The sequence below is a fragment of the Amphibalanus amphitrite genome, unplaced genomic scaffold (assembly GCF_019059575.1).
Source record: "Amphibalanus amphitrite isolate SeventyFive unplaced genomic scaffold, NRLGWU_Aamphi_draft 000708F_arrow, whole genome shotgun sequence".
Classification (NCBI taxonomy): Eukaryota; Metazoa; Arthropoda; class Thecostraca; order Balanomorpha; family Balanidae; genus Amphibalanus; species Amphibalanus amphitrite.
The window spans coordinates 14,089-28,230 of record NW_024882202.1 but is presented as its reverse complement, the minus strand read 5'-3'; the positions used below and the strand labels follow the sequence as shown (position 1 = coordinate 28,230).

Here is a 14,142-nt window from a genome sequence, read left to right as displayed (position 1 = left end):
TGATAATTTTTCTCTTTGCACGTGAAGCAATTGTAAACACTGTCTACGGTGCGGGATAATATATATTAAACCGCGAGTAGGTAGAACAAATCGTCGAGCCGATAGGCGAGACGTTTAAAATATTTTTCAACCTTCGAGCGGTTAAATAATTTTATCATTTAGATATAACACCGTTGGGAACCAGAAGACAGAAAGCTGAAGGATGTTTATACATAGTTGCATTTGGAGTGTTAACACAAACTCTGGATGTAAACAAATTAATTTTCAATTAGGATTGCGGTAATATCGAAGTCCCAGAAATATCACGTAGAATCAAAAATATCAGAAATATCACATTCTTCATTTGGCAATATACATCCGATGATGGCTGTGCCCGAATGCACATGTAAAACAGCAGTTTATTTTTCGGAAATTTCCAGGAGAAGGTCGCTTAACTTATAATAATTAATATCAAAGTCATTTAAGTTGACTCGATACGATTGCTTGAGACGGGTAAGAACTACGAATGGCCTTTTTCACCCTGATATTTCACAAAGGTTTAAACGTTTAAAGCGTGAATTTGAAAAGTCTCTGTTCTACATAGGTAAACAATAACATCAATTTGCGCGTTATCCCTGACTGAAAAATGAATCATGAATACTTTTCTAATGGTCATACATCTATATATCATATAGATATATGATCATATATTATCATGTCATAACAATTACGTTTGTTTGGCCTGGACTCCATGACCTTCTGGACCCATAAGACTTATGGGAAATCGCAATCAGTCTGTTTTCGACTTACCGTAGCACGCGTAACTTACGCTTGTCTCTGAGGAAGAAGAGAAGCGTCCATTCTGGGTCCGGTGATGAAACTTGCACCTAAAACATGGAAGAGAGAATCGTGATCATGATGATCATAAGCACTCAGACGACAATAAACGAGAGGGATTGAAGAATATAGGACGATTGTTTAAATTAGCTGGAGTTCTGAGGCTGATCGTCGAGCAATAAACGTAAAACGGCTTATAGACTTGTGCTTACCTTATTTCCATTCACATAAAAAATAAGCTCATTGGATGCCTTGTCGTCCATCGCTACCAAATTTTGACGACGGGTGACCCCAATCAAAGTGAGATCTCGAATCCTTTTGTAGGATCGTGTCACCTCTTTGACGATCTATAGCGCCGCACGCAAGCGAATTTCCCTAATCACTGAATGAGCCTTTGGCAGTCGTACCCTGCCTTCTAAGTCACTGAGAGCGGCGCAATGTTGGCATCCGTCTCGGTGACTGTGCTCTGACCCGAGTGGTTGTCCCGTGACACCGCGTCTCTGTCTGACGCGGCCCAGAGAATGGGGCGGCTGCCGCGCCGTCATACGCAGATGCCGTTTCCCTGAAGCGCGGGCTTGTATTGGTGGGTGTCCGTGACGTGGCCTGGATGTGAGGTTCTGATTGGTTGGCGAGAGGGAGCGGTCTGGTCTGTTGTGTACCTTTTCCATGGTAAATTATCTAGTCAAACATTAAACTGAGATGAGCAGTGAAGTGTTTCAGCAGCCATCCAGGTCTTCTCATAAAATATATAAACGTATAACGACGGTGTGAAGCGTCGCCGATTAACCCACGAGCCGCTGGGGGGGGGGGGCATAAAGTTGCCCCCCCTTTACGTTTTGTGAAATATCTCCGAAACCTGATGAGCTACGAACGTGAAACTTGGCATAGCTTCAAATGAATACCTAGGCAATGTTTGAGGAAAGTTTGGTGGTTGTAGCACCTAAGATGACGTCACAGTGACGTCATAAAGTTTTGTCGTTTTCCGATATGGACCGTTTCTGATGACGCTGAGCATGAAACTCAACTGTAAATGAACTAGACAGCACCTGCTGTCATCCTAAAACATCTAACTACACTTCCGTCTAGTTCCTGACCAATAATCGGCCCTTTATATTCGGTCCCATATATCTGATGTATCGTGAGGAATATGAGAGCCGCAAATCTATAATTTCACTTATGACGTCACTGTGACGTCATTTCAAATGGGATCGACACCAAATTTGGACACAACCTCGGCTAGGTATTCAGGAAGATGTGTGCAAAGTTTCGCTTCTCTATCTCTTCGCGTTGCGACGATATCGTCGCAGAAGTAAAGGGGGGGCAACTATATGCCCCCCCCCAGCGGCCGGCGGGTGGCGCGGAGGCCCAGCGGCCGCCGGGTTAACGCACACCATATCGTTTATCTTCTCAGCTTAGGATAAGGTAGTTTCTGAATTGCTGTTAGCACTGCTTTGACTTTTGAGAGACATGCTTAAAGGGACCCTCCCACCTTAACATTAGATTTGAGTTGAGATAGCCAAAATGGGGTCCCTGGCTCACAATTACCGGTTTCGGCACTCACAACATCGAGAAATGCCTTAAATCGGAAATATTGAATTTCAAAATTGCAGCATTTTGATTCAGAGGGGCTAATGCTTAGGAATACCCCTCTGAATGTGTGACGTCAGCGCTGATATCTAACGATTTTTAAATGTTTGACTAAAACGTTTTGTAGCACGCGGTGGTATATGCTATTTGCGCGCAACATCTGCCGCAAACGCCGCACTTCTAAAATAAAGTCGCTAGAAACAGCGGAGATCCCAAAAAAAGTAAACAAAAGTAAAAGTCTAATATCTTGAAAACCGGTGAATATTTTTCGGTGAAATTTGGTAGATATTCGTTTCCGCTCTTTCTGAACCGAGCGACATCACTTTCATGCCATTTCATAAACTTTTTTGAAGATGGGAGGGTCCCTGTAAACTGTAGCGCGGGGGACTGAACAGGGGTGCGGTGGAGTGGGGGTGGAATTGTTTTCCGGGGGGGGGACTTCCTTGTAGTTCTGTTAGCAGTGGGTAGTTCGGTGCCAATGTGAAGCGCTGGAGTTGTGCTGTTGGAGACTGGAAGTGTGTGCGTAAGTAAAGTTGATTTCTAGAAGCCCACCCGGCATACAAATGCATCTGATGGGAGATGCTTTCCTTTTGAGGCTTGATCATCATCGCATTGTATAGACGTCGACTCGGTAACTTCACTGCTCGGGCAGGAAGGACAGGCTCCAACCCGTGGGTAATCGACACAGTGAGAGAAGGGCCGGATAAGGCAGTTGGGGTCTTAATGATCACTGCCAAGCCATTCGTTGGCTTTTAACTTGATTTGCTGGATGGTCATTTGTCCAGTCACCAATTCATCATCACTGGTCTACTCTACCCTTTTCAAATTTGCCCACTTATATCGTATTAGCGTAGCTGAATTTAAGTGCCCTCGAGAATCATTGGCTTGACTGTCCTAACCGAGCTGCACTTAACTCCTATCGGCCTTAATCTAAGATTCATTCTTTTATCATACGCACTCACATTCTCACATACAAGCGCTCTTCATTTATTCACCAAAATTTATTTAGTGCCCCTCGAAATCCCTCCGATAGTGTTAGGTGTCTGGCAACAATAACCTCCCCGGCGAGATAAATGTCTCTCTTATGAATCCACGTGTGCTCCCGCTAACCGGTGGCCAAGCCACAGGGCCGTCCAGTATTGCATGCAGATAATTATTCATCTTTGTAATTTAGTCGGATCCACAACACGTCCAATAGACTTATGATGCGAATTCGCGAATTACACCCGGCTGGTTTCCCTTTTGAGAGAGCGCTAGGCCTCGCGCTCCCTCCGGTCCACGTCCTGGAACTTACCGTTCACGTCCTGGGACCATAGTTCACGTATCCACGTCCTGGAACTATCTGCCTGGAACTCAGCTGGTTCCGTGGGTCTTACGTTACCAGGACTCACGAACTCCGAGGGGGGACTCTCCCGGTCCCCCAGAGGCTGTCCATCACCGGATGTGGCCGGAAACTCCTGGCTCATGCCGATGATCAAGATGCAGATAAGTATGATGACTTCCTGGGACGTACGGCTTCCTGCACCACCTGTGGATGACTTACCAGTGACCCAGCACTCCACCATTCCTGATGGATCCTTGACTTCCGCTGGGATCCGCCGTTTCATGCCTCTGAGCCTGCCTACCTTTGCCCACTAAATAATCCTGCGGGAAACCAACAACAACCGCGGTATCACCACGGTGGGTAACGTGAATAGCTCTGCTAAAGACGATGTGCTCCTTACCTTACATTACCGGTCTGGACGAATTTCTCAGGAAGTTCTGTGTCTAAGTCATGCTAGTCAACATTCCGACATAAGAGCCGGGCAAACAAACCCTCTCCTCATTTAGACTCCGGCTTATTGATCTAAGATAGTCAGCTTGCAATATACCTTGTAGCCACTCGAATGTGACAGATAGAAAGATCAAATGTATCATCTTGGGCCATTAAATTTTCGTCAATTTGTGTCGGGTGAAATACTTGCTACCAGCAACCACAAAACCACGAGTATTCAGGTTCGCTAAAAATATAAGCCCCAACAATTTCACTGATATTGTTTACCTGGTCTGAAATATTCTGCGTCAATAAATCTCCCATAAATTACGACCGAGAGCCGACGGACCGTCCTGTCCGCCGCCAGCTCTGTCCCGCGACTAGTGATGCAAACAGTACGCCCGGACTGCCCATGATAAACGTCATTTGATGGCTATGCTCGATAATACCACGACATTACGACGACCTAGTGACATTATGATGACCCAACATCTTTGAACAATTTACCACGTTTGTTTCCACAATTGCACGCCTCGAGTAATTGAATTCCTTAACAGCTGAATTCTGACCTGAATTTGCAGCCCAGCTCATAAACCTGGGCGGCCCACCGCCGCGCCGCTTCACCCGTCGGAATTAACAGCTGGACCAAGGTCGTCGATCAGACACCGTGTGCTTCTTCTATATGTGCTCTTCTTATTCGGTGTGTGTGTGTGTATCTAATGTAAACCCCTATACTGTAGTGCGAACCCCACGAAACACCAGAGTGGAAAAGCGTTGATGACGTCTCGACGGATGATCTTATTGACCTTGTGGCCAATCACCCGTTTCCAAATTTGTAAGAGCTCGATCCTTCCCACTATGCCCACAACAGAACGTTTCATAGCTTTAGTGTGTATTCTAAATTAAACACGTTGAATTTAAATACAGTCTAATTCATGTTCCAAGTCAAAACGCTAATTCAACAGAATACCAATAATAAATGACTTACGCCTAACCGGTTAAATTGTTAACTTTGCCTTTGACAGGTTCGTACAGAAACTAACAGCTTCATTATTAACCCACTATGTGGCGCAGCAATGCCAGCTCACATCACTGTAAAAGAGACTGAAACCACGCCCTGAACTCCTCTCACAAACCCAACTGAACGTCACTGTTGAACCTAAACACACTGCGAATCCCATTGTAATCCTAGTCCGCAAATGGTAAGCTGTAGATCCTAACAATGACATATACGCACTCGTGAATTTTTAGCTAAACCTCGATCACCTATAACGCAGCCTATCCGTTAGTAAGACCCCAAGAACAAAACCGCAATACAGCTTTGCACCAATAATTTCTGGCGATCGCGGAGAGTGGAGACCACAACTAGAATTGTCTGGACCGATCGTATAAATCAAAGCAATTTGCTATTAGCTTGGCAACGACCATTGGAGAGATCGGGCAAGGCGTAAACCAGGGGGGGGGGGAGATAGGATCAGGGAGAGCAGACTTTCGAACATTCAGATTGAACACTCACATTAGCAGCTGGAGTGTGACGTCAACCTCGGCAGTTGCACTTGCGTCCTTTCTCGTCGACGGCTGCTGTCCTGCGTCTCCATCACTCGAGGCACTAGCAGAGAACTGGAGCAGGACGATTGCAGCGATGCGGCTGAACTGGCCCGTCTCCCGGCGGCATGGCTTCTCGGGCGCGGTGATCCCGACGCGACTGCGGCGGTCCCACTGACTCGGTCCTCCCGTCCCGGTCTCACTGTCTCGGTCTGACTGCTCCGGTCTAACTGATCCCGAAGTAAAGCGGTCCCTTTTTTATAGTTGGGTCGGGGTGGCGTCGCCCTCTCCTGACCTGGTTCCGGGTGCTGGCTCCGATTCAGGTGCACTTCTTTGTCTTCTTACTGCGGTGGTTTGAGGGTGTGCTCGGTTTTGCATTTGCAACGGCCTCTCCAAAATATGGTTGCACTGAATGTGAAAACATTTAAATAGCCATAAGATGGCACAATTCTTCGGTTCCAGTCTTCATCGGCGAACGATGCCCGTTATTGTTGATCTGCGCTTGTTTCTGATAAAGCGGCTTGAAATCGAAACGCTTGTTTATAGTAGGCAGCCCGCAACGATTTATCCTTTGTAATGTTGTCTCTAGTTTCCGTCACACTTGCTCACTCACTCGTACTCTAGGTGCTGTACCTCTTGTTCAGATGCTCCTCCGCCACAAGGACTTGCTTTCCGAGCTCATGAGCTGCTAGCGCAATGACTTCCTCCGGATATCATTTAGACAGTCTATAATTCCAAAAACGTCCTTGTTGCACTGGTCGTTGCTGGAATGCTATTTGGTGGGGTCAGGCGATAAAACAATTGCGACTTTCGGATTGCTTGGTGATCAAGTTGATCTGAATTCCAGCTTTGTGCAACGTCCAGTATTGCGTCGATTTTGTTTTTGCATAACTACATTCTTGCAGGGCTTTATCATATTCTCTTCCGGTTGGTGCTGCCCTCAAGTGACGACGTCCGTAACGAACGGTGACCCACTAGGTCTTCGCGTCTCTTTCTTCCGCGTTACCTCGCTCTGTGCTGCTGTCCTTTCTAAATTATGGGCGGCCGGTGTCGATAGGGACGTGGGACACGGGAAAACAAAGGAAAGGGTCTCTACGGAACGCGGCCAGCGTGTCCGGATCTGGCAGTAGTCGGTCGTGCCAGGATTTAAAGTTTACAGCTAATAGTAAACTAATAGAAAAGATGTAGCCCGCTACAAAACATATAAAAAAGTAAAGTAACCGTACTCTCATAGTTAATATCGAAAATCGTAAGAAAAAGGCCTGATAATTCCGAGGAGCGCCTAAGGGCAAAGGACAGGAAAAGCTAAAGCGATCTTTCCTATAAAACAAGGCATTGAGCCCATCCCTGCAGGCTGCAGCCCAGCATGAGAGAGTCCGTCTGCTGAGACGACAGACGCAGTCGTTAGGACTCTGTTTGAGCCTTGTCAGTGGTCATCATTTAGTTCTTTATACGGGAATGGCTTGTAGATACTATCACGGGCAGCGGTGATCGCGGTATACAGGCATTTGAAGCCGGTGGGCGCGGGAAGGGCGGTGTGCGGGGCTCGGCTGTGTGAACGACGAACACGCTATTTCGATCATATAGCGTAGATACCTAACCATGTGCACTGTGCAGTGAACTTTGCCAAGAACGTCTCCTGGCCCTGGAAATCTGCTCCCCTAAAATACAACACCCGAAAATCCAAATACACATTAATCAAAAGTGTTTCAACTGATGCTACATCGATGCAACTGACTGCCAGCGGCTCCGGGGAAATAAAAATAACTTTTACTTGCACGATAAGAGGTGGTGCGGCCACTCATTATGGTACGAAACGAACTCATAATCGAAATACGTCATACGAGATTGGTCTAAAAAACACTTTAGGGAGAACATCTAAAGAGCAGCATTGAAACATTTTTTGTATCCCTCTCTTCCCCTTCGTTCCTCTATTCCCTCCTACCAAGCATGTAGAGAGTAGAGACGTCGTTACGTACTACGTCGTTGCCGGGTCAGCCGACACTACTTTTTGCCAGACTCCACGAGCGTATGGTCGCTCCAAACAAACACTGCCCACGAGCCATGCGCCGCATATCAAACACCAGTGCCGCCCGCGGGTCGAGACGGCCGAGTGTTTTTTTGGGCACCAGATGCCATGGATGTGGTCTGTGGCGAGATATAGGTAACTATCATAGGAATATTTTACTGTAGGTGGCTTGCATATTCTATTGAGAATAATAACATACCTATGGCTATAGGTATAGCAATTAATATTGGGTTGGTGAAAGACTGGTAGGGTGTGGACTGTGGGTACACTCGTATTACCGTCGTAATATACATTCGATAAAGGATTTGCCAAAATCTATGAGCCGAAGCATCGTAAGGGATAATCAAGACCAAATGAGGTATTTTGAGAGGTAGGTACTAGGTATGCACAGAACTGTCGACTACACGGGAGAGGGAATGTCAATGCACCTGCCGAATCCCTGAAGTGAACGGACGACGCCTGTGGACGACTAATTTTAATCAGGTATCCGGCAGGACGGAAAATACTCGTCTCCAGAACCTAAAAAAGCTAGTAGCGTTCACGTCAAGCAAACAAGTAAAAGACTAAGGTAAGCCACCCAGGACAATAAAACCGTCTGTGACACTGGCCGTCCGACGATGGTCCGACGGTATCGTATTGTGCCGTCGTGCAGCGACACCAGCGCCACAGCGAGTACCTACCGCCGGAACTAAAGCTTCGGCGCCGACCACCGTGCCTGCGGCTGGTGGACTTTACGGACCGCGACTTTACAGGCATATCACCGCGATCTGTGGGGCGCATGTTACAACTCAAAGCACCTGCAGCATGCCGTAACTCCATATAATACAATAGCAATTTCTATGTCATTTCTACGACATTTTGACCCAGCAACATAAATGATGTCCGTTGGTCAAGTTCGCCACTCGCCGGTCATAATTTCTGGTACAATGCTATAACAAAACAGCCCCTTTTACCTCCAGTAAACCAAACATCAATCGCATTGGTTATTTGACGATATATTTCAAATATATTACAGCCATTTATTACACATCATCAACTTTAATGACATAAAGCGTGCAGTGCAGTTAAAATGAAGCGTGCAGTGACTACACGAAATAGAACGTTGGATGTCGTGTTATCTATCCGCCATCACGATAAAACAGATGGTCAGTTGTCCATTTATGAATGTCCACAACTAACTTTGTGTTGTAATGGAAGCTGCTTTGCTGCACGGCTTCTGAACTACGCACGTGTATCTTGTATTCGCATATCGACATATAGTGGACGCCAAGGCAAAGCCGTCCGACGGTGCACTATAACACAGAGACATCCCTTTAGACACATTGCATTTTTCGACATTCCTGTCGACACATTATCACTGTCACTCCAGAGTATCCCTCCAGACAACACATTATCACTTGCGAGTTCGGACGGATAAATATCCGATATCCGGCCCGCTGTACCTTCATCGCAGACTAGCTGCTGTTTCGTCATCCCACGCGTCATTAGAAGTCCCGACAGCGCCAGGCTGCTCATGTGTCCGCTTCTGACTCAAGTTTACGGAGGTCCTCCTGTGGGTGGATAACAGACGTCAGTTGTATTCAGGCCGGCGTCCAGACGCATACGCACCGCTACAGCGGTGTCACTTCATGACAGGACATAGAACGGGGCTCAAGGGGTTCTTCGGGGTTATCTAAAACTGTTAACCCGCGCCCCGTTGGGCTCTGCCGAGCAACGCGCCCGGTTGGGGGGGGGGGGCATTTTGCCCCCCCCCCCCTAAGATCTCGAGAACCACGCAACATAGCGACAAGCGGTAAACGGCGTTGGATAGCCCCAACGGGGAACTACCTTGTGACCCAATTTTATTGACCTAGGTCAAACCGATGACGTCACAGGTCAGGTCAAAGGTCCAATTTTCACCGTTTACAGGCATTTCAAGAAATGCGTTGTAAAATCGGGTAAAATGCATTTCATTGAAAATCATCGATGGGGAAATGTTCTTCAAACACATATTTTGCTATTTGAGGTCACTGATACCAGGTCAGGTCACAGAGGTCAGGTCACGGGGGGTCACAATATGAAAGTGTCGTGTGATACCTACATGTTTTATGGTCCATTTTACATGACAAATGCGATTATGTGGGTCAGGCAGCCTTTGGGCCCAGCTTAGGTCACGTTTTGGTCAAAGTCAGGTCAAGGTCAGGTCAAGGTCTGGTCAAATTAGGTCAAATTTCAAAGTTAATATTTTTGCATAAAATGGGTATCGAATCGATGCAGCTCGTCACGGGGAGTTCAATGGTGGTCTTTGTTTTGCCGTACGTGGTCTAGAATCGCTAAAAATTGAGTTAAAAAATTTGACGTCATCATTTTTGAACAGTTTTTTCTCTATAACTTGGCCAAAAAAGGAGATATCGATCTGAAATTTGGTATATATATAGAAGAGCGCTGGGACTATCACATATATTCCGGTTTTTTTCGAAATTCGGAAAAATTTTGGATTTTTTTTTAGTTTTGCTAAAAAATCAATTTTTTGAATTTTTTTGGTCAAAAACCAAAAATTTTGAAAATCCGAGACAGCAGTTTTGTAGCGCCGCTTTTTGTCTACTAGACCATATAATGAACTTTGAAATTGCTTGATAACTGTAGATTTGGTGAGCGTTTCAAGATTGCATGTTTTTTGCTCATTTTTGCTCGAACATGACCTCAGTTTGACCTCAATAACTCCTGACCTAAGGTGACCTAAGACTTGAAATTTGGTGTGAAGATGTCAAATTGATGCCCGGGAAGGTACTGAAAATTTGGCGGCGCTGCGCGCCGCCGTTTTCTTGCTATTCAGGAAAAACCACAGGGGGGGGGCCAAAATGGCCCCCCCAACGGGGCGAGGGTTAACCCGTCCTTCCTAAACGTGGCTTCCCATGTCTCGACAATATACGCAGTCTGAGCACTCGGGACTGTTGGTGCCTCTAGAAGTGCGATCAGCTGAAGGCTGATGGAACGTCACATAACGTCACTCTGGTCTGCCATCTCTATGACCGTCCCTCTGACCCTGTACCCTGTGATGAACCCACCGCCTGTGTGGCTTACCTCCCAGCCGAGCGCGGCCGCCATGGCCCGAGCGCCGTCGTCGCAGGTTCCCAGCCAGCACACGTCCCTGGCAAGGCACAGCAGGGGTAGAAACGGTCAGAGCCATCCATGGCCGGAAAAGGTAAGTGGCTCTGAACAGCTGTCGCTCAGGACACGTGAAGACATCAATGAATAGTATGCCGAAATCCGTTTCGCATTCTCTACTTCCCATATCCCGGGTGACAGAGCACGTGGGGAACCAATGCCCACAGAAAACGCAATACCATACAGGCCGTGTGGTGTGGAATTCAATGCAGCTCAGGCCGGGTCAGGCGCAGACGCAGCATCTGGGTCCTATTTTTTTTTTTTATCACTGTAACAGCATTTATTGTTATAGCACACCCCTGGCCCCTGGGTTACTGACATGACGAGAGTCATCTCAGACTTACCGGTAGTTGGAGGCGCTGTCGAAGTCGAGTCCCTTCTGACCGAACAGTCGCATCAGCACGCTGGGCCGTCCCACCTTCTCTTTGTTCACCAGCAGCCGCGGACAGGTGTCCTGTACGCTGGAGACACACGGAGGGAGGTAGGTGCAGGGAAACCAACCAAAGCATTGTCGAGGAAATGTCTACGACACTCGCTCGCAGCTGCACATATTATATTTATTTTTGTTTGTTCACTTGCCAACACTAATTCAAGGTCTCACTGAATCGTGAATGATCGTAAGCGAAACACAGAGTTGTTGTCTACCAGTCTTACCGGTCGACCAATGTGGCAAAGGGCTGCACCACCAGAGACGTGCCCAGGATGATGAGCAGGTCACAGCGGCGCAGGTCGTCAGACACCAGCTCAAAGAAGCGCGCCGGCAGACTCTCGCCGAAAAACACAATGTCCGGTTTCACGACGGCCTCGCAGGACTGGCAGCGGGGCAGGTCGGTGGAGAATATCTGCTCTGTGGGCACAAACCCGGTCAACGGTCACTCAATTGGCAGACAATGTTTTACTTGTATTTTCAATCCGATTCACTTCCGTACTCACGCAAAGCTGCGTAGTGAAATAAGCACATTACATCACAGGTTGTACTTGTTCATGGAGGAAAAAAGAACGGAGCAACAGCGAGGATAGTCCGCGGTTGCTGAATTGAGATTTTAGAGTAATCAGCCCGAAAACAGCGAACCCTGGTCCCGTGCCTACCTTTCACCCACTGCCGGTCGTCCTCTCATGCCTACCTTTCACCCACTGCCAGTCCCGTGCCTACCTTTCATCCACTGCTGGTCGTCGTCTCGTAACTACATTTCATCCACTGTTGGTCGTACTCTCGTGCCTACCTTTCATCCACTGTTGGTCGTACTCGCGCCGACAGCCGGTGCAGTGAGACGTGTGGAACGTGCCGTGCGCCTCCACTATCTTATCGTCGCTGACACCGGCCGCTCGCTCCAGTGTGTCGATGTTTTGCGTGTAGTGACGCAGCAGCAGACCCTTCTGCTCCAAAAGTCGGATCTGTCGGAGAATGTTGAGCAAAAATACGGTCAAGAAACACCACCGGAGTTAAATGTGACACATACAATATGATGTGTGAACTGTGAATGTATATGCTGGGGTTGAACATGGGCTCGCTGAACGTTCATAGTTTAATACCCTTCATTACTTTCACGTTTCTAAGCCCGAAAATCGTCTCAATCTGTCCGAAACTCCTGATACGCGGGCAGTACGTCCGTTCGGATAAAAAAATCAAGACTGATGGCATTGGATTATAGATTGGCGAGAGCTCAAAGCGCCCAACATAATAAACTTTCCATTGCATCGGGCGACTTACGAAGCGATGGCAGAGTGTGGGCTTCAGCTCGCTGGGGTACAGAGAGCGCGCCAGGTCGAAGAACGGCTCCGGCTGCTTGCGGAAGAAGTCGATATCGAAGACGGCCTCGGGCCGCGGCAGATCGTACTTGGCCAGGTTGTCGTACAGACCGCTGCCCGGCGAGCGGAAGTCGGGGATGCCGGCGGAGGTGGACATGCCCGCGCCGGCCATCGTCACGATGTTCTTGCAGTAGCCGTCCCGGATGTACTTCATCACGCCCTCAAAGTCGACCGTCTCCAACACCTGTCAGCGATAACGGCGGTCACGGCTCATTTGCGGCAGTTGCACATTGCCGCAGCACAATTCGTCGCTCATATAACTGCAAAATGTTGCAGGTAAAATCCTAGCTATTCTCACCTTGAGCTCATTTGCTAAAGATCCAATGTGTAGCTTCTCGGCGAAAAACTGGCGTATTTTGTCCATATCCTCTGGAGACTCAGTAGTTGGTGACACACCTTCTTCTTTTTCAGCTTCAGTTTGGCTTGACTTGGCAAATTCACCCTCCAGTACACCTTCCTCTTTTTCCTCCTCGGGAGAGATGGGTTCAATTTTGTCCAGGTCCTCACAAGACAACCTTTGCTTCTCAGTTTTCAACAAGGTGTTCTCATCACCCCCTGTTGATATTTGCCACACAGTCATTAGTCATATGGTTGCCAGCAGCAGGAACAGGTGTGAGACAAGCTGATAAGATGCATCAAAAGTTCTGCAATCTGTAGAGCTTTGCCTGCAATCAATGTGGCACACCTGATGTACCAAATGCACCAGACCACGCAAGTGCAAGCTGCCCACCAAAGACAAAGATGGCTGTGGTAGGTTATGACCGCAAATGCCAATGGTAGGCAGGCATTAAGTTTTATGGAGTGCCATCAAAACTATGTTGATCAGATGTGGACAAGATCATCATCGGGTACGAACGGTACGGGTGATAAGTGAAGATTGGGTATTAGTAGAGCAGACGTCACACAAAGGTTTTCCAACCACGGAGAGGCGCATACCCGGTGATGTTTCTTTCTAACCAAACCAAAACTGAAACAATTACAATTAACAAGCCTAATCTAACCTGACCTAGCCTTAACTACAACCCTACAACCTACAAACCTACCACTACCACCGGACGATTAATCAGCCTCACCTTCAGCCATTACATCCAACAAAAGTACTTCCACCAGCCCCTGCTCGAGCTTGAGCTGGAGGAGCTGGAGCCACCTCCTCAACCTCTGACCGTGACCTGACCAGTGACCTCCACCTCAACGTCAGCTGCAACTGAAATGCTGCTCATTTACACACTCACTATCCAGATACCGATCAATCCCGTTGGATCAATCCTGGATCAATCCCACCACTCATTCCAAGATCCGTCATTCATTCTGATTCATTCAATTCATTCATACAATCCAATCAAGCCAAAACACAAAACGGACCCTTCTTCTTTTCTCTAAAATGTTCAATTTATCACCAAATTCGGGGACTCTTCAAAAGGCATTAGGCTGGTTATCTTGTGTTTGAGAACAGCAA

General features: G+C 47.5%; 1 protein-coding gene and 1 long non-coding RNA gene across 2 annotated transcripts; both read right to left on the bottom strand.

Moving 5' to 3' along the window:
• Window positions 1–5,027: 5,027 nt before the first annotated feature.
• On the bottom strand, window positions 5,028–13,926 carry LOC122364947. The gene is made up of 3 exons (XR_006253654.1): window positions 13,794–13,926; window positions 6,597–6,599; window positions 5,028–5,039 (listed from the first exon to the last, which is right to left on the bottom strand). It is a non-coding gene; the product is annotated as an uncharacterized LOC122364947 (long non-coding RNA).
• Window positions 8,705–13,872, bottom strand: LOC122364945 (NAD-dependent protein deacetylase sirtuin-2-like). Its single transcript, XM_043335756.1, has 8 exons — window positions 13,760–13,872; window positions 12,985–13,241; window positions 12,589–12,870; window positions 12,101–12,272; window positions 11,532–11,724; window positions 11,222–11,338; window positions 10,794–10,860; window positions 8,705–9,280 (listed from the first exon to the last, which is right to left on the bottom strand). Exons 1-8 carry the CDS (start codon window positions 13,767–13,769, stop codon window positions 9,242–9,244), a joined length of 1,137 nt encoding a protein of 378 aa, XP_043191691.1. The 5' UTR covers window positions 13,770–13,872; the 3' UTR covers window positions 8,705–9,241.
• Window positions 13,927–14,142: the final 216 nt, after the last annotated feature.